This window comes from Littorina saxatilis, linkage group LG1 (genome assembly GCF_037325665.1).
Source record: "Littorina saxatilis isolate snail1 linkage group LG1, US_GU_Lsax_2.0, whole genome shotgun sequence".
NCBI classification, from domain to species: Eukaryota; Metazoa; Mollusca; class Gastropoda; order Littorinimorpha; family Littorinidae; genus Littorina; species Littorina saxatilis.
Genome location: NC_090245.1, coordinates 45,959,852 through 45,984,689, shown reverse-complemented (window position 1 = coordinate 45,984,689; position 24,838 = coordinate 45,959,852). Strand labels below are relative to the sequence as shown.

Sequence of the window (24,838 nt, the reverse complement as noted above, 5' to 3'; positions counted from 1 at the left end):
GGCTGTTCTTCATCGAGAGGATGGCACCAATCTTTTTTCAAGGAAGAGGAAATCATAAAATGTGCTTATTTGAACACCACATCAGATCAGGCATATACTCCCTGCTTTAATACAACACATCATGATGTACTTGAGTACTTACCTCTTCAGACTCGGTATCCGTCTCATCCTTGAGGATGCCGTTCTTCCAGCGGTTCTGTATGGTCTGGAGTTCAGCCATGCGCTCTTGACGCAGCCTCTCAGCCATGGTAGTACTCTGCGTCTGCTGTACCAACTTCTGTTGTGCCTGTTTCATGGCCGAGCTGGCATTCCTAGGGGACAGGCTCTTACTGGGGGAGGTTTTGTTATCTGGTTTGGCCGCCGAGTTGGGGTTGATCTGAGCTGCTCTTTCATTGATGCTGTCCTTGAAGCTCTTCTTGGGGGTGACAGCGTTGGTCCTTCCTGGCGTTGCAAACACAGGGCCTTTGACGGGAGATCTCTTGGCGGCTGGGGTGACAGGGCCTGGGGTCTTGATGGGAGTGCAGTCACCAGGGCGCACCTTCTTGATATCACTGACCACGTTCGCTGTCGTCATCTGCTCCCAGGCTGACATGCGAGCAAGTACGGGGTGGGCTGTGGGTTCATCGTCAACAGACTTGCGCACCTTGGGTCTCATCTGTACAACATCATCTTGTTCCTGGGCGGGGTTGATGGCCTTGACAGGCTGGGCAGGGGTGTTGAGTGGTCTGGCAGGAGTGTGGAGTGGTCTGGCAGGAGTGCAGGCCTGCTTGGGAGTCTGTGACACGGCGGACGACGCAGCCAGACCTGACTTGGGTGTGGCAGGGAAGTCAGGCTTGCTGGTTTCCGATATCTTCTGCTCCCAGTTGGCCAGTCGGGCGGAGACAGGTCTTTCGGAGGGAGGTTTGGACGCTGTGGAGGGAGTGGCGGGGTTCCTCATGGTCACCTGACTGGCCAGCTGGCCTACTTTGGACTCCTGCTTGGGTTGGGCTTCCTTGGTGAGGTTGGTCCTGGATGCTGCAGGGGACTTGACCGGGGAGACCCTGCCTGCACGCTCCTTGTAAGGCTGGAAAGGCTTGGGGGAGCTGTTGAAACCAACGGTGCTGCCAGTACGCACAGGGGACCTGGTGGAATCTTTGGTTATTGATGAGACTGGCGGGGCAGCCCTTTCACTGGACGTTTTGCTACTCATGGTGCTGCTTGCAGAGGGGGGAAGGGGGGCACGGGTCTTCTTTGGTGAAGTGACTTCTGGGGCAGTTGCGGAGTTAGCGGGTTTAGGTGGCTGCCAACGAGGTTTCTTCTCTTCTTCTTTCCTGGAAATGAGCAATGCAAAAAAATCAAATAAAAAGACAAATGATCGTATTTCGAACTTGACCCTAAATGATACAAGCTAAGTGAACATGGAATGAAACATTTACAACAGAACAAATAAAGGATGCTGAAATAAGATTGTGTGCGAAACTCCTGATAGTGATAGTCAAGAATTTCATACATCTCCAAGTGTAACTACAGACTTACACAATGGTAGGGTGGCTGAGGTCATCCTCCCAGGTGTTGATGGCGCTGGCCAGCTGAGCAAAGCGACTCTTGCGCTGTGAGCCTGGCTGAGTGTTTTCCTGTGCTGCCGGCCTGGCTCTCTCCAGTGGAGGAGACGACAAACTCTTCCTGGGTGTGGGTACAGGGCTTGAATCTTCTTCACCATCTAAACACAAACAGATTTGTATGTAATTAGTTTACACGATCGCATGATTACAATCCGTTTTAACAGCTTTCACAATACAAAAGTTTGAGTAAATGGATTTTTGTGGCCCTCCACCACTACCAATTTGGTCTCTTTACCAGGCCAATGGTAAAGGGGCACACAGCTAAACAGTACGAAGAGAGCCATTTTAAAACAAATTATTCAATACTCTGTACCACTACCATACACAGGCCTGATCTATAGATGGTATGCTACCGAAGCCATAACACCCTATCTGGAAGCATTGCAGTCAGGCTGTGATTTGTGTTTTAAACTGCAACTACAGAAGAAAACCGAACAAAGTTAGACATATGCCATCTGACACAGGAATTCATGGGATAGGAAGGTAACTAACTGTCAGCAGTGTCAGCCCACTGTGAGTGCTGGGAGGCCAGGTTGTGCAGACGAGACTTGACGCTGGGGATGGCTGGTGTGTCCTGCTTCATCTCCTGCTCTGTGCCACGCACGCACTGACGCTTGGGGGAATCTGAAACATCAAACCACTGAATGATTCAAACAACCAAAACTATCTAACTTATAAAAAAACGGCCTCAGATTTTCAGGCTGCAATGTAGGATTTACCCTTTCAGTTAAGTTTGATTTAAAGCCTCTGTACCAGTGAAGAGTTTCTTAGTTCAATTACTGAATTAGTGTATGCTCCATTCTTAACAAAATCACAAATACTTCACTTGAGAAATCCAAATTGATGGAATAGTTCTTGCTGTTACAGATTTGACTGATCTGCAGCATCAAAAATGGAAAATTTCCTAAATAAATTTTCATTTAATTAATATACTTACCCGAATCACATTAGCATTGAGTCACCTGAGATGCTTATCACTGAAAAACGCTTACCCGGCTAAAGAATTTAAAGGGAAGCAACCCCATCACCAAAACGAAAGTGAAAGTAGCTTTGGTAATGGGCCAGTACACCGGGAGTTACCTCCCATACGGGTGTATGCCACGTCACTTCCTCTAGGAACACGTGCCTCTTATCATACGGCTTTAAAAAATCTTAAAACCATAAGCGGGGCAGGTGGGAGGGAATACAGTATGTGATTCGGGTAAGTATATTAATTAAATGAAAATTTATTTAGGAAATTTTCCATTAAATATCATATTCTTACTCCGAATCACATTAGCAGATAACATCAACAAGGCGGTGGGCTAGAAATGAATCAAAACTCACCATCAAGTTCTGGACAGGAACTGGCCTGCTGCTATGAGCGCTGGAAGGCCTCTGGAGCCATCCTGTCGAAGAGCTGTGACGTCCCGAAGATAAAAGTTTATAAAAACATCTTCGGAACGCCAATACGCAGTTGTCAGCACCTCCTCTAGACGTCTGGAGCGCAGAACTGCCAGAGAGGATGCCCACGCCCTCGTTTCATGGGCTCGGGCCGAGTCAAGTGGCAAGGAGGGCATAACCCCCCCCCCTCTTTGTGCGACTCCACTCATAAGCCTGCTTGATGAGCGAGGACACCCACCGGGCCAACGTTACCTTCGACAAATCTTTCTCGCGCCTAGTAAGGAGAGAGATAAACAACAACTTCTGAGAACTAGACCGAATCGGCTGAGTCCGGGCTAAGTACAGACGAAGTGCCCTCACAGGGCAATTGACCGAATCGGGGTCATCCGGGGCCAACGCGCTGGTCAGAGCCTTAACTCTAACCAGCGGAGAGGCCTGCCCCGGAGACTGATTCTTGGCCAGGAAATCAGGCCGGAAACGCAAAGATGCGGAACCGTCCGGCTCAAAGGAGATATCTCCAGGCTGACCCGACAGGGCGTGGACCTCGCTACCCCGTCGGGCCGTAGCCAACAAAAGGAGAAACAGCGCTTTGCGAGTGACATTGAACAGACTGGCCTCGCTTAAAGGCTCAAAATCCGCAGAACGAAGGAATTCCAGGATTAAAAACAAGTCCCACTTGGGAGCGGGCAAACGAGCTTTAGCTTCCTTAAGAGCAGCCCCTTTTATGACTGCAGCTATAACACCCCCGACTCGAACAGAACGACCAATCTGCTTAAGAGTCGCCGAGATAGCGGAGCGCCGGACCCTCAGCGAGGAGACTGAGGCGCCCTGCGAAGACATGAAAGAGAGGTGGTTAGCGACCTGAATAGAGCGCGGAGCCACCGAACTCACCCCTCTAGCTGAACACCAGGCAGTCCATGCCTTCCAGTGGGAAGCATAAACTGAAGAGGTGGACGCTCTATGCGAGCGAGCCACCAAGTCCAGAGTCAAAGACGACGCCCCAGAGCGCTTCAGCGAGTCCCGAACAACTTCCACACGTGAAGCTTCAGAAGACTGGGCTCCTCGTGTGGAATGCCTGTTCGGGGCTGCACTAGTTCCCCTCGCACGAGTGCAAGAGGAATGGGGGGCCCTTGGGCGAGCCGAAGAAGATCTGGAAACCAGACCTGCGACGGCCACAGAGGAGCGACCAGAAGAAGAAGGGCCGGCTCCTCCATCTCCGCTTTCCGGATTACTCGGCTGAGTAACGGAAAGGGAGGAAAGGCGTACGCCTCCAGACCCGTCCAGGGAAAGTCCAGAGCGTTCACTCGCCATGCCTGAGGGTCCGGGAATGGCGAGACGAACACCGGAAGCCTCTTTGAGTACCTTGTGGCAAAAAGGTCCACCAGAGGCTTTTGGACCTGGGCCCAAAGGCGAAGCAGTGCCCCGTGAGTGATCGTCCACTCCGACTGAAGCACTGTACCGGAACGACTGAGCGCATCCGTCAAAGTGTTCAGCCTCCCTGGAAGGTACCTGGCCGAGATCGTGATATGATGCTGAAAGCACCACACCAGGATCTCGCAAGCCCTCTCCGAGAGAGACGGGGACCGCGAGCCTCCCTGCTTGTTGATGTACGCCGCCACTGTCATGTTGTCTGTAAACAGACGAACATGTTTGGCGTACAGGGAGGGCAGAAACTTGGCCAGAGCTAGAGCAACTGCCTCTAGCTCCAGCAAGTTGATGTGCCACAAGGACTGCTCCGTCGTCCACAGACCGGAAGTAGTCTGAAGATCTGTATGTGCCCCCCAACCCTCCCTGGACGCATCTGTAAAGAGGTCCAGGTCGGGGAGGGGCACGACGATCGGAACACCTCTGCAGACCCACTCCGTGTCCAACCACGGAAGGGTCGCAGACTGGAACCATCCCTGCAAAGGGATGAGGGCGTCCCAGTCCACCAGAGGAGAGTCCACAAACGGCTTCAGCGCGAACTGAAGCGGACGTTTGTGGACCCGGCCCAGTGAAACCAGAAGAGCCATAGACTCCATCTGCCCCAAGATGGAGGCGAGCGAGCGGATGGAAGCCATCAGGAGAGGTAAAGTGGAGCGAATCTGGGCTTGGAGCTTGTCCACCCTTCTCTGAGAAGGCTGGACAGTCCAAGCGACCGTGTCGAAAGACATCCCCAGATAAGTGAATGTCTGTGACGGGGTCAGCTCCGACTTTACCCGGTTGATCGAGAACCCCAACGAGTTGGATTCTCGAAGAACCGTCAGGGTATCCTGCGAACAGCCGCTCTGGGACTGGTTCATGATGAGCCAGTCGTCCAGATAAGCCCGCAGACGGATACCCTGGGACCTCACCAGTGCACAGACCTGTCTCACCACCATGGTGAAAATCCATGGTGCGAGAGACAGCCCGAAAGGGAGTGCGCGAAACTGGTAGATCTGATCTCCCCACCGGAAACGAAGCCATTTCCGGTCGGCCGGATGCATAAGAATGTGAAAGTATGCGTCCGTGAGATCGATCGAGGTCACCCAGTCTCCTGGGCGGAGAGAGTCTCGGACAGAGGCTGGCGTCTCCATCTTGAATTTTATCTCCCTCAAGAAAGTATTGAGGAGAGATAAATCCAACACGGGACGCCATCCTCCTGATGCTTTGGGAACAGCGAACAGACGCCCGTAAAATCCCAGGGAGCTGTGGACCCGAACTCTCTCCACCGCGCCCTTCTGCTCCAGGGAGGCAATTTCCGACTGCAAGACGGAACGTGCTTCCTGCGAGAAGGGGGGCTTGAACCGCGGAGGCACTCGGGTAAGAGGCGCCTTTTCCTCCCGCCAGAGTAGACGGAAGCCCGATCTCACCACTCCCACAATCCATTGGCTGTCTACTACCGACATCCAACGAGAAAGTGCCCGGGAGGGGCCTCCCGCCATCACCAAGGTGGAGGGCGGGAGGGAGGTGAGATCGGGAGCGCTTCATTGGGGGTGTGGCTTACTTCCAGAACCGCCACGCCCCCTCCCCGATGCCATCCTCTTCTTCCCACCACGAGCGGCCGGCGGAGCCTGCCGCTTCTGAGCTGGCTTGGGGTTAGACGATGTCTGAGCCTGCTTCTGTTTAGAAGGCTGAGACTGTTTCACCCCCTTCAGAGTGTAGTCAAGGAACTGACTGTCCTTGTTTGACTGAATCTCCTTCTGTCTGGCATCCAGTGCCAGCGGACAGAAGAGAGACTCCTCTGAGACCGGGGAGACTCTCAAGGTCTCCCTAGTAGCCAGTTCCGTGAATTGGGACTGCGAGAGGAAGAGATCCCTCCTGCAGAGTACCGCTTGGGTGTACTGCAGGGAGGAAAGACGCAATTGTTCCTCATTGACCTTGGCCAATGCGGCCAAAAGCGCAGAGACATCGTCCGCATTCTGTTCTTCACTGAGAGTGAAAGGAACTAGCGAATCGGTCAATGCCCGAGACAGAGCCCGAACGAGAGTCTCCGCAATGGAGGACAGTTCGATCTGCCGACGTCCAACCTCCTCAGCAGAGAGGAGGGAAGCCTCGGAAACCGGCAAAACCGAATCACGCTTGATCGGTTTAGTCAGAAGAGGCAGCAATTCCCGGGAAACCGGAAGGGTAGCCCTAGGGAGTGCAAAAGACGCCAGCCAATTCTGGCTCTGATTGGGCATGCCAAGCTTCCTATTGGCCGTAGGCACGAAGGAAGAGGCTTGGGCAGCTGAAGCCACCCACTGCTGAGCTGATTCCGGAACTGGACCAAAAGGAAGCAGTAACGGAACAGGCACTGGCCGAATACCACTCCCCGCATGTGCTGGACGAACCAGTGAATGCGAAAGTTGGTAAGCCACTGACGGAGACTCGGCGAACCGGAAGGAAGAAACATCCTCCTGTGCCGGCCGGAAGTCCGCCATGGCAGAAGGAACGAATGATGCGGAAGAGTCCGCAGCCACCACCCCTTCAGGAAAATAACGAGACGTTACTTCCGCCGCGACGTCAAGAACAGACTTGAGCTTCGACGGAAACACGCCCCGCGACTCCTCGCTGACCACTGATGGAGCATCAGAATAGTCACACGTGGAACCATGACCGAAGTCACCAGTTCCGGAAGCAGAAGCATGCCCTGGCAAACCGGAAACCGGAAAAGCCTGAGCACTAACGTCATCCTGCCGCCCAAAATCCTGTGAAGGTAAAGGGTAAGCAGGACGACCATCCGCAAAAACCGGAGCTGGATGAGCTGACGTCACTCCCCCGACTGAGTGGAGTGATGCCTGCTCAAGCCTAGGCGCTTGAAAGCCGGAAGGCGCACGCTGTAATCCACTATCTGGTATCCGGAAGGAACCACCAGAAGAGGAAGAAGCGTTTCCGGCCGAAACCGGAAGTGTAGTCAACGGAACCGCAAAATGCGGAAGTGAAGACTGCACTGGTTGACTTCGCGATCCGGAAGGACCGGAAGTCAGTGAATACTCCATCCTGCCGCGACCGCCGTAGCGTGCCGGAGCGGACGGATCATCACTTCCGGCAAGTGCCGGAAATGCGGCAGTCGAAACCGACTGCCGCCGCTGTTCGAACAAGTCCGGGGCCTCGTAGGTTATCGCCGGAAATGAAAGATCAGCAAGGTATCGGTCGTGACCCGATGCGAAAGAGCTGTCCCCCGAAGGAGAACGTCCAGGCGCCTCACGAGGGCTATCGGACCAGCTCTGCTTACCAACCGACGCTGAAGAGGGAGGACGCTGCTCCAAGCCGGAAGTGGAGGACAAAGACACGGAAGCCAAAGCCCGGACGTCACTGCCAGATGCCGGAAACGCCGAACTGCTGGCGACGGAACGCTGAAATTCTGCCTGCACCAAGCTGCGGATTTCTGGAACCAGTGACTTTAACAGAGAGGAAACCAACGCACCTTGTCCAGGTGCTAACAAAGAAGACGAAGTCTCCGATGTAGAGACAGGTGCAGAAGTAACAGTAGCGCTAGGCGCCGCAAAAGAAGCAGAAGTAGTAACAGCGCTAGGCGCCGAAATTGGTACAGCCAACAAAGTGTTACGCTCTTGGTCTGTAACAAGTAACGTTGCTTTGGAAGAGGAAGACTTAGCCTTAATTTTCCCCTTGGGGTCCGACTTGCCACGGCGCTTGTCTGAATCAGACATGTTGACAACAACACGTGGCAACGCGAAAAAATTTACTGAAACATAAGTCTAAACGACTGGAAAATTCAGTAAACACCCGCACTAATGCGTTAACAAAATACTATAGCTAAACTTGCCCCACAAGCAGAGGCACGGAGAGCTACAAACAAAGTCACACGAGCTAGAAAACTAACTCACACAACAAAATGGCGACACGCAAGACACTGACACAAACGTCAACAACACGTGGCAAAGCAAAAAGATTTACTGAAACGTAAGTCAAAACGACTGAAAACACAGTAAACACACACGCTTACGCGTCAACAAAATACTAAAGCTACACTTGCCCAAACAGAAAGAGGGCACGCAGAGCTACTAGCAAAGTCACACGAGTTAGCTAACTAACTCACACAACAAAATGGCGAAACACGCAAGTCACTGACACACAAGTCCGTAAAAAACGGACAACGTACAGTAACGAAACAGCGCAAACAACCAACAACAAACGGGAACGAGCTCACCAAACTGTAGGCAAGGCGAGCAGACAAGCTGGGTAACGTGGCCGGCGGGTGTCACTCAAACACACAAGGTCAGCCACAGAGCGTCAAAAAGTGAACCGTCCTCTCCGAGGTGAAAAAGACGTATGATAAGAGGCACGTGTTCCTAGAGGAAGTGACGTGGCATACACCCGTATGGGAGGTAACTCCCGGTGTACTGGCCCATTACCAAAGCTACTTTCACTTTCGTTTTGGTGATGGGGTTGCTTCCCTTTAAATTCTTTAGCCGGGTAAGCGTTTTTCAGTGATAAGCATCTCAGGTGACTCAATGCTAATGTGATTCGGAGTAAGAATATGATATTTAATGCAGCTTGCGGTTAAAATGTATGATTGTTTAGAACTTACCATCTGTATTCTGCTGACTGGAGTTATCGCCAACATTACTAGTCAAGTCTTCAGACAGAGGGGTGCGACGCTTTCGTGGCGCAGCTTCCGGAGTCTTCCCCATTTTCTGGTTCAGCTGCTCCCTCCTCTGGCGAGTCCGTTCAATCAGTCTCTGTAATTGTAAACACAAGTTAGTTCATTGCACTCAGTATTCATTCCTTGCAATGCACTATGCCATTACTTATGTGGAAGTGTTCATACAGATCAGCCACTTAATTTGTTGATTCAGATTAGGAAAATAGGAACAGAAAGAACAAATCTATAAAACTACAATGGCTACGATAATGTCGCATCTGCTTAGTGTGAAATGATTATGGACATGAACAGTAACTTCAACCAATTAATGCACTAGTAGTAGTATGAATGTTGATTTTGTTGTTTTGAAACAGTATAACTTTATACTCTATTATTTCTTCTTCAAGTTCTTGTTAGTAATTTTAGATTCATCATGATTTTGACATCAGGGGGTAATATTAAATGTACTGCTAGTGCTACACCTTGAATTTTACATGACACATAACATTGGCTTGCTTAATCAGTTAATCAAGGCAAGGTGTGGGGGGTGTAGAAATTAGAAATTACCAGAAAAGCAAACATCTGATTTTAAAGTTCAACTTCAAGCACCAGCAATCATTTGAAAAACCCCATTAACCCAATACATTGTACATTAATGATTAATTGATCCAACAGATGTGTGGAACTGGAAATACTTAAAACAATATGAGTTTTAAAAAACAAATTGGTGAGCGGCGTGCAGCAAGCAAACAAAGAAACTGCAAAAACATAAATGATCAGTAATCAGTATAACAAAAAAACAAGCAATTAACATAACAAACTTGAATGAAAACAAAATATTGCATTCAACATCTGAAGCACTGTTTGGCAGATTACCAGAAAATCTTGATCAAGGACATTATCTGGGTGTTCATTCTCATTGGAATAGGAGCAGACAATATCGTCTATCTCTTCGTCAATGACGGCCATTGGCAAATTCACTTGACTGACAGTGACCGCTTTGCGCAGCAGTTTGTCTAAACCACTGTCACTGTCAGTCATTTCAACGTCTCCATCTTGTGGTTCATGACTTTCATTTCCAATTCCAGGAACCTGTGCATGGAGTGATGAACAACATTCAGAAATTAAATTTATTCATAGCATTCTTCTTTCACCTCAAGACCCTCCTTTCTAACTATACCTTCATAAACATGTGAGGCTCTACTTCTTCTAAAGATCTATATGGTTCTAAAAAGGGCAATGCTGCCAGTACCAACTACTACCATTGATCCACTGAAAAATTCACAAACATCTAAACCGTATGGCTCTGAATCTGATGAACACTCAGAACAGTCAGCAAACAAACACCCAGGGTAAAAGAAATTCCACAAGATGCAAATCAAATAACAATCTGCACAATTAAGCATGTTACAAAATAGCCCCATTGTCATTGAATAATGTGGTACAAAATAACATTCAAGAAGTGTCCCAAGTTAACCATCTCCCTCAAGTTTTCATGCTGTAACATACTCATATACCATGACTTCCCTTCTTTCTCTCTGTTATTCTAGTGAGAAAATATCCAGCGATATTTTTCCGTAGGCCTAAAGCTCGGCCTTGACCTAGGCAAAATAACTTGCGCAGCCGCAGTGACAAGTATTTCATGGAAAACTTGAACGAAATTTACAGCTGCAGCACGTGGGTAGCACCTGCACAATGTTATCACTTAACGTGTATTTCGTGCGTATTTTCTTCTTCTTCAGCGTTCCAGCGTAGTGTTACAATTGCGCCTTGCCAAGACTGACACAAAATATAGTTCTACAACTTCTCCTTACTTTGGTCATGCCATATATATGGCCTTAAGTCTGAAATGGTGTCCACAGCTGAAATAGCTGTGCAACCTTGGCTCTAACCTGATTTGTACATCAAAGAAAAATAAAATCCTTGTAAAGATTAATGAGACTTGTAAAAAAAAGTATGAAGTACGCACCTAGAGAAACATTGTGTGCTCAGTTGTTGTTTTTAATGAAAATGTCGCCATTATCTGAAGTCAGCAGCACTACATTTTGGCCATTTTTTGTGACATGACCTTACAGCATATTGAAACATGGTCTACTCTGTCATATTTATGGGACAGAATGTCATGAATGACTTTTCACTGAGCCAGTAAAACTCAAATGTACCTTTGACAAAGCAAAGTTTTTGAATTTTGTCAGTGAGCCTGCAGAAAATGGGGAGACAAAATTTCACAGAAAGTTCATAACTATTTCCGTAAGACTTCATTTTTGTTCACTGATCAGCTCTAAATAATAATTAAAGATTGAAACCTGATATATTTTTGTAAAAAAGTATTTTACAGTATGTTTTGCAGAGGTATAAAACATAAAAAGGGTTGTTTGACTTGTTTTTGCATGTTCAAAAGTAGTTTGAAGTTTACGTGCAGATTTTCTTGTGAAAAAAGAGTTATGAACTTTCCAACCTTTTGCCTTATAAAAAGAGTAAATTGACTGGTTGGGGAACACCTAGCTTTGTAATGCATTTGGATCCACTAGCAGCAGTCACACTGAAAGTTTACATCAAGTTCATTCATTGGTGTTTGAGTAATTGAGAAATAAAAAATTCTTGTGAGAAAGTTATGAACTTTCCTACTATCTCCACTGAGAGTGTTTTTTGTCCTTAAATGCTAGCCATGAAAGTTAAGCTTGTAGTGGAACAGCAATTTTGCATATAAAAGTACATTAGATTTAGATACTAAGCAATTTTTGTCACTAAAGTCAAGCAGTATGCTTTAGTTAGCCATTTTCTCTGTGTCTTGCGCACTATTTTTATGTGAGAGTTACTAACTCATGTCAAAACCCAAAATATATGTGCACATCTACAATACTGGATCACAACCTGGGACATTGGGGTAAAAAAATAAACATTATAAAAACAAAGCCAAACCCACTTTTTGTTAAAGTTTAGACACTATTTTAATGCCTTAATGCAATTAATAAACAAAGCACATGCCGGTTTCAGTAAAACATCACCAAGAGTTAACCAACGTGAGTGGTGTCTTGTATGTCACATGGTTTCCACCTGGTATAGTTATTCAAACAATGAACCAATATTCCTGCTGAAATTATTTTGCAATGTTGGCAGACATTCAAGGTCTTGCATCCTAAGTGAAACATGAGAAGAAAAACCTATTCATTTTCCACGCAGTACCAATGACTATAGTGGAAACCGTGACATACGCAACAGAGGGGATAAACAATTTCACCTACACTATGATAACAGCATTGTATGCAGGTCTTTCATATATTGTTTTTGTCATACAAAGACAGTTGTTTTTATGTTGTTGCAGTTACTTACACATTATTCATTTTGTGTGAATAACCAAATGTTCTGTATGTCACGTGGAACCCAAATGGAGGAAATTGCACATTTCTTTGTGTCTATTGTGATGTTTTCGGATGCGCAGAGGTGTCATGGCCTTCATGGTGAAAACATAAAGCACACTGAGTTAGGAGCATGAAAAGAACCATTTTTCTTATCATTTTCTAAAAATGTGTTGTGATTGAAGATGATTTGAGTGTTAAAATTGAGACTGACGCGTGTGCGTCATGTGACTGTAAAAATTGACATCATGCAATAAAACACACAAAAAAACTTTAAATTTCTGTCAATTATTGATAAATTTATCAAATACACCATATACCAACATAATCAATACCAGACAGTGATAAAAACTGTGAGATTAGGAGTAAAAGAAGGTCGTGGCTCCACAAGTTTTAGAACTGCTGAAATGCAAACTTATGATGGGAAAGGGTGGGTAGTTACCGAAGAACAATTTAAGAAATGATGCAAGATGCTCCAGGAGTACAAAAATGTGTTGTAAAAGCATGAAAAAGAAACCAGCGTAAAAACTATGTTCATCCACGATAATCAAAAGATGAAGTGCATAAAAAATCAGTCAAACATATGTTGCCCTCTACGGCCGACAGTTGGGACATTTAGCAGTCTAACGCTGCCAGCATCCACCCATGAAATGTCCTCCACGTCTGGGAAGATGTATGCATCTCCCTTCTTCCGAAGAAAGTTGACACGGGCCTCCCCTGGTCTGAGTCCCACCACCACCCCACTGTATACTTCGGTGTTGCCTCGTACAGTGGTGAAAGTGACCTCCACCCAGCTGCCATGCTGAATGCTGAAAGAGGACAGAACATACAGGGTTATGCAAAACCTCCACAAGCAAGTTCTGAGTACATCATCCCCTCACTCCACTCACAATACCAAGGACGATTGCAAGATAACTTTTTCTGCAATCAAAGAATAATTACAAGTGTACTTTATTGGATAGGAAGACTTTCCTCTAAAAATTAAAACACTGTCCGAGAGCTTAAATCTATTTTGTGGAGAAATCTATCCGAATAAGAAAGTAAAATCACACCTGGAATTATGTCCGGTGAGTTGTGCAACTTCAGTCTGTTGGTAAGCATCTGCAGAAAGCTGAGGGAACTTGTACTGAAAACAAAATGCAGAACATTATTGTACTAGAAGTCTGAAACTGAAAAATAAATGAATCCATAATAATAAAAAGTATGCAGAGAAAAAATCAAAATGAAAACTGATCACCTTTGCTGCAAGTATTACAATATTACATGGTTGCCACCTTCCAAATATTTTGCGGTTCTGGGCCATGTTGGACATGCAGGTGGGCAAACTCATCAAGGGGCTTCATTTTTAGCACATCAGTTGTTATTTTGGAAAGCTGATATTGAATTATCAATTATGACATGTAGACTTAATCTCTGTTTTGAGTTAACGATGTGCCCAAAAAATGGAAGTGAGACACAATAAAATAGAACACAGACAGGCGTTTTTTGCCTTCAAAATCTGAATAATCGTAATAATAACTCTCTCTCTCTCTCTCTCTCTCTCTCTCTCTCTCCCCCAGACAAATGGTCCATATCTGGAAGGAAGAAATGCTTTGACTTGACTTTTAAAAACTACACTTACATGAAATGAAATAAATCAATTAAGCAAGCAAAGGCTTTCAAATACAGCAGTCCCTCTCATGAACGGACACCCTTGGGCCATAGCAAAACTGTCCATACATTGCAGGTGTCCGGTCACAGGAGGGGTGACCACACCACCCCCTCCCCCATACACTCACACAGACACACAAACAGGATTGAGTCTATGCTAATCACTTCTTGTGGCTACTAAACAATAAACTCCTAATACTTCTTTAAACGTTCTGTAAAAATGATTTGTATGAAAAGTGTTGAAAAGAAGAGATAAAATAAATCCTCAAGGCAGTGAACACACTCACCATGCACTGACATACGAAAGCAGCCACACAAACGCAGCACAGAGGAGCGTGTGCAGATGCTTTGCAAGAATAAGTTTGAAACCCAGTTTGAATAAATAGCAGCAGATAGAGCTGCATGTCATAATCATGTAATTTATTTTCATCTTGTCTGGCTTTATTGACTGCATGCCGATCATGTGGCATGGCAGTGACTTTTCACTCTTCAGTCGGAAATACACTGTACATAACACAGCTCCCACTCTCCCTCACTAATGCCTACCCCAAGCCGTGACAACTGATGCTTGGAAATTGTGTGGAAGAGTACACCTCTCTATTTCTCTCCAATGCTCTTCCTGCTGACATGCAGTAACACCGGACACCCCACAGAGTTTAGCCACCACCCCCCCTCCCTCTCTCTCTCACTCCCTCCAGCCATGTACTGGTGGGCTGTGGCCAGAGAGGTCAGCTCCAACTGTTCACTCAGAGCAAAACCAGTTGACTGTGTCGTAACTTTTGACACAGCAAGACAACTGAAGGGTTCACAGATTAGGCAACCGACTCACTGGTCAAGGCTGAGGGGAAACAAGACTGAGTATCTTGTCAATGAAAGAGGTTACACACAGACACACGATGCTGAGAACTGTGGCCGGTTTTTCCCTCTCTTTCGCTCAGGACCTTCATCGACTGTGGTTTCTGTTGTTTACGTCCAACCATAGACCAAATAGCCGGATAAATGGTCTATGGTCCAACAGACAAGAATAAAGAGCACAGTGCAGTTTCATGTTGGCATCTTCGCATGTACTCCACTCCTGACCAAAACTACCCCCCCCCCCCCCCCCCCCCCTCCTGATGGGTACAGGTGCACTCAAGTTACCAGTGACTGTCGTCACGCCATTGCGGCTGTGATCTTTGCACCAAGAGCCGGACTGCTCTGTTATCGATTTTGTTGTGGTGAAAATGTGACGATGGTCTGTCCGTACATTGGAGGTATGACCTGCTGTTGGGACCGAAAATGAGTGTCCGTGTCCACGTTTTGCAGGTGTCCGTTTAAGGGGGGGAAAATATAGAAGGAAAACACTCCGTGCCGAGCAAATGTGTCCGTACATGTCAGGTGTCCGCTCACGCCGGGGGCCGTACATTGCAGGGACTGCTGTACCAAAATCGATAATCAGAAGCGTATGGTACGAAGAAGCCATGAGAGAAGTGTAACTCGCTTCCATGGTAACCAACAAACATATCTCTTAGTTTTACTGCAAAAGACAGCCTCTTTTTTTAAACTATTTGTTTAGACAAGTCTAAAAGTATTATAAATGATATGCTTTAGGCATACAACTTCCAAAGTAAACAATAAATACAGGCCGCAAACTAACTGTGACGTAGGTCACAAGGAAACAACTGCTGCGATTAAACTTCGTCTCCACTGTGACTCCCGTTTACAAAACGCCAAATTTCGGGCAGCACATTTAAAAACTTAAAGGCCCGGCAGGAGTATATAAGGAGCCTGACCTTCTGCGTTGGCAAATCATTTCAAACCTCTTGCAGGCAACGGACAAATACTGCTCCTACATTTTCTTTAATATCTCAGTTAAGCATGAGTTACGGTGTCAGATTTTTTGTTCACACAGCTGGTTTTCACACATTTACCGCCCTATGCACTTAGATAAGGTTAATTCTCCATAATAAAGAAGATATTTGTAAACAAACATTTCAATGGGGATCTTGTTCAAAGAAAAGGGCGGAGTCAACACTCTCCGACGTCACAGATTTACACCATGCGTTCCAAAAATAGCAAAACACGTGGCATGCGGCAATTTGGTTCCAGAACATGCTGTCTCAGGTGCATGTGTATTTGTTACATCGGATATGAAGAAAGAAATGCAACTAACCTTTACCACCAGTTGTGGCCTTGATAGGGTATTCCTGTGGGGTTGGGATAAAGCTCTCTCACTAATTTGAGCACACAGTCGGGCATCATAAATTTTCTCGGTTAATGTTTACCCGTGTTGGATTGTCTTGATGTAAGGAAGACGTCTTTTTCGCCAAGTACAATGCACAATTCCAAGCACCGCGTCGGTCTAGCATGGACCAATACTTCTTGTAGAGTACTTTTCTAACGCCGGAATTCCTGCGGTGTGGCAATTGGCCTGTACCTAGCCACCTCTGGCGATGCCGGATTTGTCACACAAGGGCTGCAAAAACAAAAGGCACACTGGCCTACCCCAGAGGAGAGCACTGTACTAGGACCCGTGTCTCCGCTTTCACAATTGCCTCCAGGATCAGATAACCAGGTCTGCACCCTAACGGTACTACACACACGAGAGACAGCCTAGCGCCTCTGTATCGAGGTCACACGATGATGGCCCAGCACCTCTTGGTACACAAGTCGAATCTTTTATTACACACCTTCGAGTTTCAAATGGCCACTGATTCTCAGTAAATAGTCTCCTTATTGCGTTCTCCTGGTCACTTAAAAGTTGAGAAGTGTTAAATCAAATTTCGCCATTTATTTCCACAGACAGAAAGAGATGTCAGTGCAATACAGCTTACAGACCGCAGCCTGGCCCTTACTAAGTTACTATCACCATCGGATGTTGGAATGTGAAACACTCAGGTTTTCCCGCCATCTGTCGACAACACTGATTGTGTTAGAGGCTCTCGCTGGGTGGAATAACAGACCGTGTTCCAAAGTATGCGTATACACTACGCAGATTATCACCGTTGACTTCGTCTACATGGTCCTGCTAACTATAATTACTGTCCCTGAAAGTGCCTCACAGGATGGGCAAGTTTACTTTCAAAACAGAAAGGGGTAATCTAAACTCGGTTTGTTCTAAGTGGACATGGGAAACAAAGGGACTCGGATCTTGGGTCGCCCCTGGCAACACAAATGGAAGAATCCAGGATATGCAAATGGTCTTCTGCAGTTTATTCCAAGGTGGTAGGGGGTTGAAAGGGGGAACGAACGGGAGGGGGGAGGGCGGAGGGGACAGTGGTCGGTGGAGCTACTATACTAAGACTGCAGCAATGTAGACTGGTGATGTGAAATCATCACCCACACATTTCGAGGTACCCTCCCCCCTCACCATTCGGTTCACAAGCCTGTTTTTGTCCTTGGTCAGTTTGAAAATGATTGGTTTGTTCAAGTATTCCGCCAAAAAAATGCGCCAAGATTTCCCTCCTCATTTTAGTGGTGTTTGACGCTTGCCCCACTCACTTAGTCAGAGTCTGATGCAAAAATTGACTCCAGAATTCTGTTCATTGACGTTGTGACGTACTAAACTTGTTTATTGTTCTCGGTTTTGGCTGATTCTGTGTTGTTTTTCTGTTAATATCAGCGAAAGTACCATCATAGCGGTGACTGAGTTACAGCAACCAAGACTAAGTTTCATTTTGTCCGTTTGACTAGCCTGACATCTACAGCCTTGACATTGTTATTCTGTTTCTCTCTGTGTGACTGATTTTTTTGACACAAAGGTTCTCTGTGTGAAAGTTCAATTGTATTGTAAATATAAACAAAATACGCAATCAATATGCAAGATATCACAAATGTTCAGAAACGAAAATATGTGAAAAACTCTGAAGAAGCTGAAAAGAAGAAATGCTGCTCGCACAGACAGAAAGCCAGATGGTAAAATTCAGTTTAGCGGTGAGAGAGAGGAAATTAATCTTATTTACGCCCAAGTTCAAAAGGTTAAAACATTTTTGGGAGAAGGAAATCCAAACAAAGAGCTTGTGGACACTATCTTGTGCTTTTTTTTATTGACAAAAACATTGAAGCTGATTTATTAGAGCGCCCTGGTGCCCCCGCGTCCCCAGTGCACTTTGGCCTGTTCGTGTTTACATCGCGTGCCACGCGTTGTGCTATTTTTGCTAAGCCCCGCCCCTTTTTCTGTTGCATTATGGGAGAGGCCGGATCGGCCGTGACGTGTTTAAAATGCACATGCCATATGAAATACGAAATCAAAGGAAAACATTTGTTTGCTTTTGCATTTTATAGACTTAGATCTGATACTTCGCACGCGTTCATATCAGTGTGTTCGAGAGCGTATGTCACAGGAGAAACGAAATCTACTGATACGCGACCCCAAATGGATTATTTTTCTGCATGCTTGCTTTAATTTCTTTTAGAACCAACAAGACCGCACTTTTATTGGTGATTTATTAATAATGTATGCAAACAAACTTGCAGAACTAACATGCTTTTATTATTACTCCGAATATCATGTTTCGTTGTTCTGAACGTCACAACAGAAACCAAAAAGGTCTGATTTTCGTTTCTTAAAAACGTCCGATCAGATTGGGCCGTGCACATTAAATTCCAAATGGACGTCAGTTATTATTTATTAACCAAACCTTCTTCATTTGATTTCTACAAAAATCAGTTAACAATATTGTAGTTTTGCGAGAATATTGATTTGGGTTGCTCGTTCGTCACCGTGGAGACGAAAGCAGACGACAAGAGTACACACTATCTCGGACAATCATCAAGGAATATTTCTGTTGGAGGGACTAAATGTTCAATCAGTGGCACTTTTATCAATACATAATGAGCATTAATGATAACACTTACCTCAATAAGCTTTGTAGAAGGCCACAGCTAGCGTGAGATGCAGGCACGTGGCGTAACCCCGAACGAATGTGTTGTACGGCACACCGCGTCAGTGGAAACTATTCGACCAATGATGCTCGTTTGTTTTAGCGTGTCCACGCATCTTGCAATTTGTGGTCTACACGCTGACCGCTTACTCACGCTCTTCCGATTCAGGGTGCAAAACACAAGTGCGTCAGCTTCCTGGATGGGTTGAGCGGCAGTGTTGCGGACGTCACAGGTGGAGACTAAACGTGATTTGCCAGATACGCGTTCCTCTAGTGGTACCGTGTTTAACTTTTCATTATGGGGGCGAGGACGCCCCCATTCTATACGGATAGTTTCGAGGTTGACCATGGGCAGCGCCATTTTGTTGTGAAATACGTCATCAGTTTGTGTACACAGGAAGTTGTGACATCCGTCACCCTATGGGAGGGGTGACGTCAAAATTGTTCATCTGTAGAAAGTTGTGAAATTGGTCATCACAGAGTTTGTGTAACACAGGAAGTTGTGAAATACGTCACCCTATGGGAGGGGTGACGTCAAAATTGTTCAACAAAAACATGATATGTCGCATTGTGCAGGGTCAACTGCAACAAACTCAAACCGAGCCATTCATACCTAGCTGTATTTGAGTGACTTATATACCCGACATTTTTATTTCTTATTTTTAGCACAGGTGTAGGAAAAATCATGAACCAAAATGTTATTTATTTTCTAATTTAACATTTTTTTTACAAATATGACCATGGTCTTTTAAACATACAGTGACATTAAACATTGTTATGTTAAAAAAAAGAAAAAAGAAAAAAAGCTTTTGTGCACAAATCAGAAAATACATTGTACATTTTACCTACAGGCCAAACCGTGAGTGTCTGTGGCAAAGCCCGACCCAGGAAATTGCACTGATTTTATATTTAGATCAGAGAGAAATTGTCAAGAACAGGCGCTTGCATTTGGATGTGTCCAATGATAGTAGGTTTGGTTGTGATCAATCAGAATAATGTAGGAATAAAAATGTATGACAGTTTAGTATGATGACATGTAATTCACATATGCTGAAATATGATATTATACATCATGTAATATTATTATGGCTGTTGCCATGACCATGAAACCCAACAAAGGTTTAATGTAATGTAATTCAAAATACCAAAACCGAGCACCTATTAATCTCGTCTTTGCGCGTGAAGATTGAGGCCGTCTGCCAGCAGCGGTTAGGTCATACAGTGGAACCCCTCTCTAGCGACCTTTAAAATGTTGACAAAAATCGGTCCTTGTGGAGGGGGGTCCTTACAGAGGGAGGGGGGCGGAGGCCACAAAGAAAGTCAGATTTAAAAAAAAAAAGAAAACAGAGAAGTTTGAGTTGCTGACGACCGTTCTCTCTGAAAGCAAACTGCTTCGATTTCATGTTTGTCCTTGGTGTCCACCAGTTCTGGTGCATGTACTACCCTGGCCAAGTTTCCTCTCAAGACATCAAAGAGACCGCCCCAGTATACTCTACAGCCTCTGGGCGAACCACCTCTCATAGCTAAAACTGGGTCAATGACCCCTGGGAAGAAGGTCAGTGTCTATAAAATTTTACTCCTAGGCCTGCGGCCAGGGGGGGGGGGGGGGAGTATACCGGTACCATTTGAGAATCAGACCAAATGAGAATTGAACCATTTGAGAACATCCTTTTTTTTCAATCACTACATCGAAGGCCTGCGGCCCGGGGTTCACAAGGGTTGGTTTGTTTGTTTGTTTCAAACCCACACCCATATACACACATTTCCCATTTAAACCATTTGTCGGCCCCCTGTCGATATTTATCGACTAAGTTCCTTGTCGTGAATTGCACTAGTTTTAGAAAGACTGATAGTGTGTGATGCATTCTAAACAAAATATTGTTCTACTGAAGCACTTCTGTGTTCTGGAAGCAGAACACAACTCAGTTGATGCAAGTGGAAACGAATGTAACGTGCAAACATCATTATTTTGACCTGCATCAAAGGTCAAATGTCACGAATTTGTGTAATGGAGATGTGTTCATTAGGTAAAGTGTTTAATATATACTATCATTATACACAGAGTTTACTTCTTTGCTGCTAGTTTTAAATGCACTGAGCACTTCACTTCTTCTCCAAAATTATGTCCCGCTTTCTGATGCTATTTTTGTCACAAAAACCAACAATATAAATTGCATAAAAAATCAGACAAACGCAAACAGTGAGGTTCAAACCTTTATTATGGTTTACAAACATGTATACAAACATATCAAATTGTAAACATGAACAAGGTTGTGCCCAGTAAGCTACAACACAAGCTTAAAGTCAGGACTCTGTTGTTTTACTGCCTGTTTCCAGTATTGTAGATGTGCACATATGTAAAATGACTATTTTCAGTTTCCAAATTACACTGTACCATGATTTTCATCACAAAAAGAATCTACTGGCTGCTGACTGTTTCTTTCTGAAGTACTTAGCCGTTTTGTCATGAAGTTCATAACTTCACATAACTCAAGCTCATTTTTCAAGGGCGTGTTTAAAATAATGCCTTGTTAATAGCAAAAGAGTACATTTGACTTTATCTGGACATTTTGTAAGAAGTTTTCTGAATATCAACCCTCAAAATTACATTTTGATAATTCCAGCATGAATCTGGGTTGACTGCACGGTGTACATAACTTCACATCAACTGACCCTCAGCCCCACGGTGTGAAGTTATGAACACATGCCATGAGTATGATTTATACAAAATAATTAATTTACTACACTAAATCACTACCTCAAATGATGTGCTGCTCTTCTCCAGAGTAGGCTGTTACAGTTTGATGTCATTTTTATTTTAATTTACCAGCAGATTTTAGTACGTAGCTTTTCAGTTAAATAAATGATGTGAAGTTATGAACACACAGTCAGCTGACATAAACACTAACTAAATAATGATTTCGGTAACAGTTTTCATGACTGAGTTTGGTTAAGTAAATCATTAAGTTGTTTAGAATTATTTGCAAGAGACTTTAGTTAGTTATTTTAGTATAAATGTGTGATTGATGTGAAGTTATGAACTTTCACAAGTTTCAAACAATTTGTTTTATTTTGGCAATTAAAATCTGATTTTGTAATATAAGTGCAGCTTTAGCCTATACTATAACTCTGTGTTCTCAGTTTGTCATTGTTTTGCAAATATATTATACAGTAACTGTACTAGAGACCAACATAACAAAAATTCTTGTGAAGTTATGCGCACGCTCACATTTTATGATTTTTGTTATCGTTTGTTTTCACAAATGTTTTACTTTTATTACTTAGTTGTATGTTGATTACAAAGAGTAGCTGGAGAGAAAATAAGATGACATATGCACTTTCTTACTTTGGTTTGAATTAGCCATAGTTTGTGATGTCACGGTGTGAAGTTATGAACTCCTAGGACATTCTAAAAATACTTTCAGTTTCTGCCAACTCTTTGAGTCAGACAAACATTTTGGTGTATTGAAATCCTTTTGATGGTACTTTTCAAGCACATTTTGCACAAAAACAGCAAAATTGTAGATTTAATGATAACTTATGCCAATATTTGCTGTGAAAAAATTGTGACAATATTAATTTCTATAAATAATACAGATAACCAAAAAATCTTCTCCACACTTCATCTTCAAAAATTACCTTCATGTTCCAGCTCACCTTTTTCAGATTAACAAGAAGGGCAAAGCCCATACGACTCACATGCATTACACATTTTTCCTACCAAAATACATGTGACCTTGACCCAAGGTCAAGGTCATCCAAGGTCATGCAACACAAAGCTGTTAATTTAAGACATAGGAAGTACAATGGTGCTTATTGGCTCTTTCTACCATGAGATATGGTCACTTTTAGTGGTTCACTACCTTATTTTGGTCACATTTCATAAGGGTCAAAGTGACCTTGACCTTGATCATATGTGACCAAATGTGTCTCATGATGAAAGCATAACATGTGCCCCACATAATTTTTAAGTTTGAAACAGTTATCTTCCATAGTTCAGGGTCAAGGTCACTTCAAAATATGTATACAATCCAACTTTGAAGAGCTCCTGTGACCTTGACCTTGAAGCAAGGTAAACCAAACTGGTATCAAAAGATGGGGCTTACTTTGCCCTATATATCATATATAGGTGAGGTATTGAATCTCAAAAACTTCAGAGAAAATGGGAAAAATGTGAAAAATAGCTGTTTTTTAGGCAACATTTATGGCCCCTGCGACCTTGACCTTGAAGCAAGGTCAAGATGCTATGTATGTTTTTTGGGGCCTTGTCATCATACACCATCTTGCCAAATTTGGTACTGATAGACTGAATAGTGTCCAAGAAATATCCAACGTTAAAGTTTTCCGGACGGACGGACGGACGTCCGGACGGACGTCCGGACGGACGTCCGGACGGACGGACGGACGACTCGGGTGAGTACATAGACTCACTTTTGCTTCGCATGTGAGTCAAAAAACAAAACAAATTGTTTCCTGCCTGTATAAATTAAATTTATTATACCAATAAAAGTAAATTATGTGAAGTTATGAACTTCCCATTAATGGAGTTCACATCTGCATCATGCGTGGCCAAAACAAGTTTAACTTGCTTGAAATGCAAAGTAATTTGCTGTAGCAATTTGCTCAGATGTCTAAAACAGACCCAATACATGTAGCAACAATGATTTAACAAGTCTAAATTTTGTGACAGTGTGAAGTTATGAACTCCTGCAAACTTTTAAACCTGAATCTGTGAAGTGATCAAACATGAGTTTTCTTAAATCATAGCTGTTCCTTGCGTATTTATGCTCTAAAATACATCTCTATTTTCAAAACAAAGAAAATGTTCATTTTTAAAATTGATTTTGTATGTCACAAAAATGGACACCTATTCTGACTTTGGGCCATATATGTATAAGTTACAGCTCCGAATCATCCATGGTATCGCGGGGTATTTTGTCTCGACGGGGTGAATGAATATAATGAACTCACTCTCGGAAGAGCCTCGAGTGACGTCATCATATTCATTGACCCAGTCTCGACAAAATACCACGCGATATCATGGATGGACGGAGCTGTAACTTATACATAATGCATGCCTAAGGATATCCCTGCAAAGGTCTGTATCTGTAAGTCACGCTGCACTTGTGGGACAAGTCATCCAGATGTCTGGCATTGATGCAGAACTGTCACACTTTACATTATGAACTGGCACTGAAGACTGTATTCAGAGACAAATTATTCAAATTGCCACTGCCATCAGGAACTTAGCTAGACTTGGAAGCAACTTTTAGACTGCTGTGCTATTACTGCCACAGCTTGTACTATTACTAGTACTACTAGCTAATTTCAGTTCGGGTGACCTCTCTCCCTTCCAACTTCAAGACAAGTTGAACTTGGTGACTGCACCAGTTCACTGACACCTGTTATCGGTAAACGACAGCATACCTTTCCTTTGTAAATGTCAGACTCAGACCTAGAGAGATCATGCTGGTGCAGCGGTCAGTAACAGAAAACTACCACAAGCTATCTTCAATCTTGTTCACGAATAGTATTATTTAGTAATGTCATTTGAAAATGCAACCATGCCCATGGACGCATAAACCGACCATTGCATGTAAATAAACAACCTGTCACTGCATCATACTTTCAACAACCCGCTGTTTTCTTGGCTAACCGTGCCAAACGTTGACTGAAGGGCTATCACTGAACTGAACAGGAAAAACGCCATTTTTACCGTGTTGCCAAGATCAAAATAAAAACGGGGAACCTTCTCACATTGAATCCATCAGAATAAGTCTTTATTTAGTTTAAACAGTGCACAAAAAGGTGACTTGAACTAACCTGTGTTTCTGCATCCATGGCTGTGCAAAAGATGAACCATGTACAGCACTTGAAACGGATAAACGGGTCAGCGTAGCACACCTGTGTTTATCTTCCCTGGAACTCAAGTTTGAA

The 24,838-nt window shown here is 44.4% G+C and overlaps 1 protein-coding gene and 1 long non-coding RNA gene across 6 annotated transcripts in view; both read right to left on the bottom strand.

Annotated features, from left to right (window-relative positions):
- Window positions 1-24,838, bottom strand: part of LOC138971196 (anillin-like) — a 45,372-nt gene extending 20,534 nt beyond the window's left edge. For 4 of the 5 annotated variants that reach the window (XM_070343864.1, XM_070343872.1, XM_070343889.1 and 1 more), the window contains exons 1-6: window positions 24,725-24,838; window positions 9,907-10,122; window positions 8,977-9,127; window positions 2,094-2,225; window positions 1,516-1,699; window positions 143-1,310 (exon numbers count right to left, since the gene is read on the bottom strand). In XM_070343864.1, coding sequence (XP_070199965.1) covers window positions 143-1,310; window positions 1,516-1,699; window positions 2,094-2,225; window positions 8,977-9,127; window positions 9,907-10,122; window positions 24,725-24,742 — 1,869 coding nt within the window. In that variant the 5' untranslated portion in view covers window positions 24,743-24,838. The remainder of the gene's footprint in view (window positions 1-142; window positions 1,311-1,515; window positions 1,700-2,093; window positions 2,226-8,976; window positions 9,128-9,906; window positions 10,123-24,724) is intronic. The other variant, XM_070343881.1, reaches the window with a different exon arrangement.
- Window positions 12,662-19,192, bottom strand: LOC138971191 (uncharacterized). The gene is made up of 3 exons (XR_011457194.1): window positions 18,876-19,192; window positions 13,442-13,515; window positions 12,662-13,198 (listed from the first exon to the last, which is right to left on the bottom strand). It is a non-coding gene; the product is annotated as an uncharacterized lncRNA (long non-coding RNA).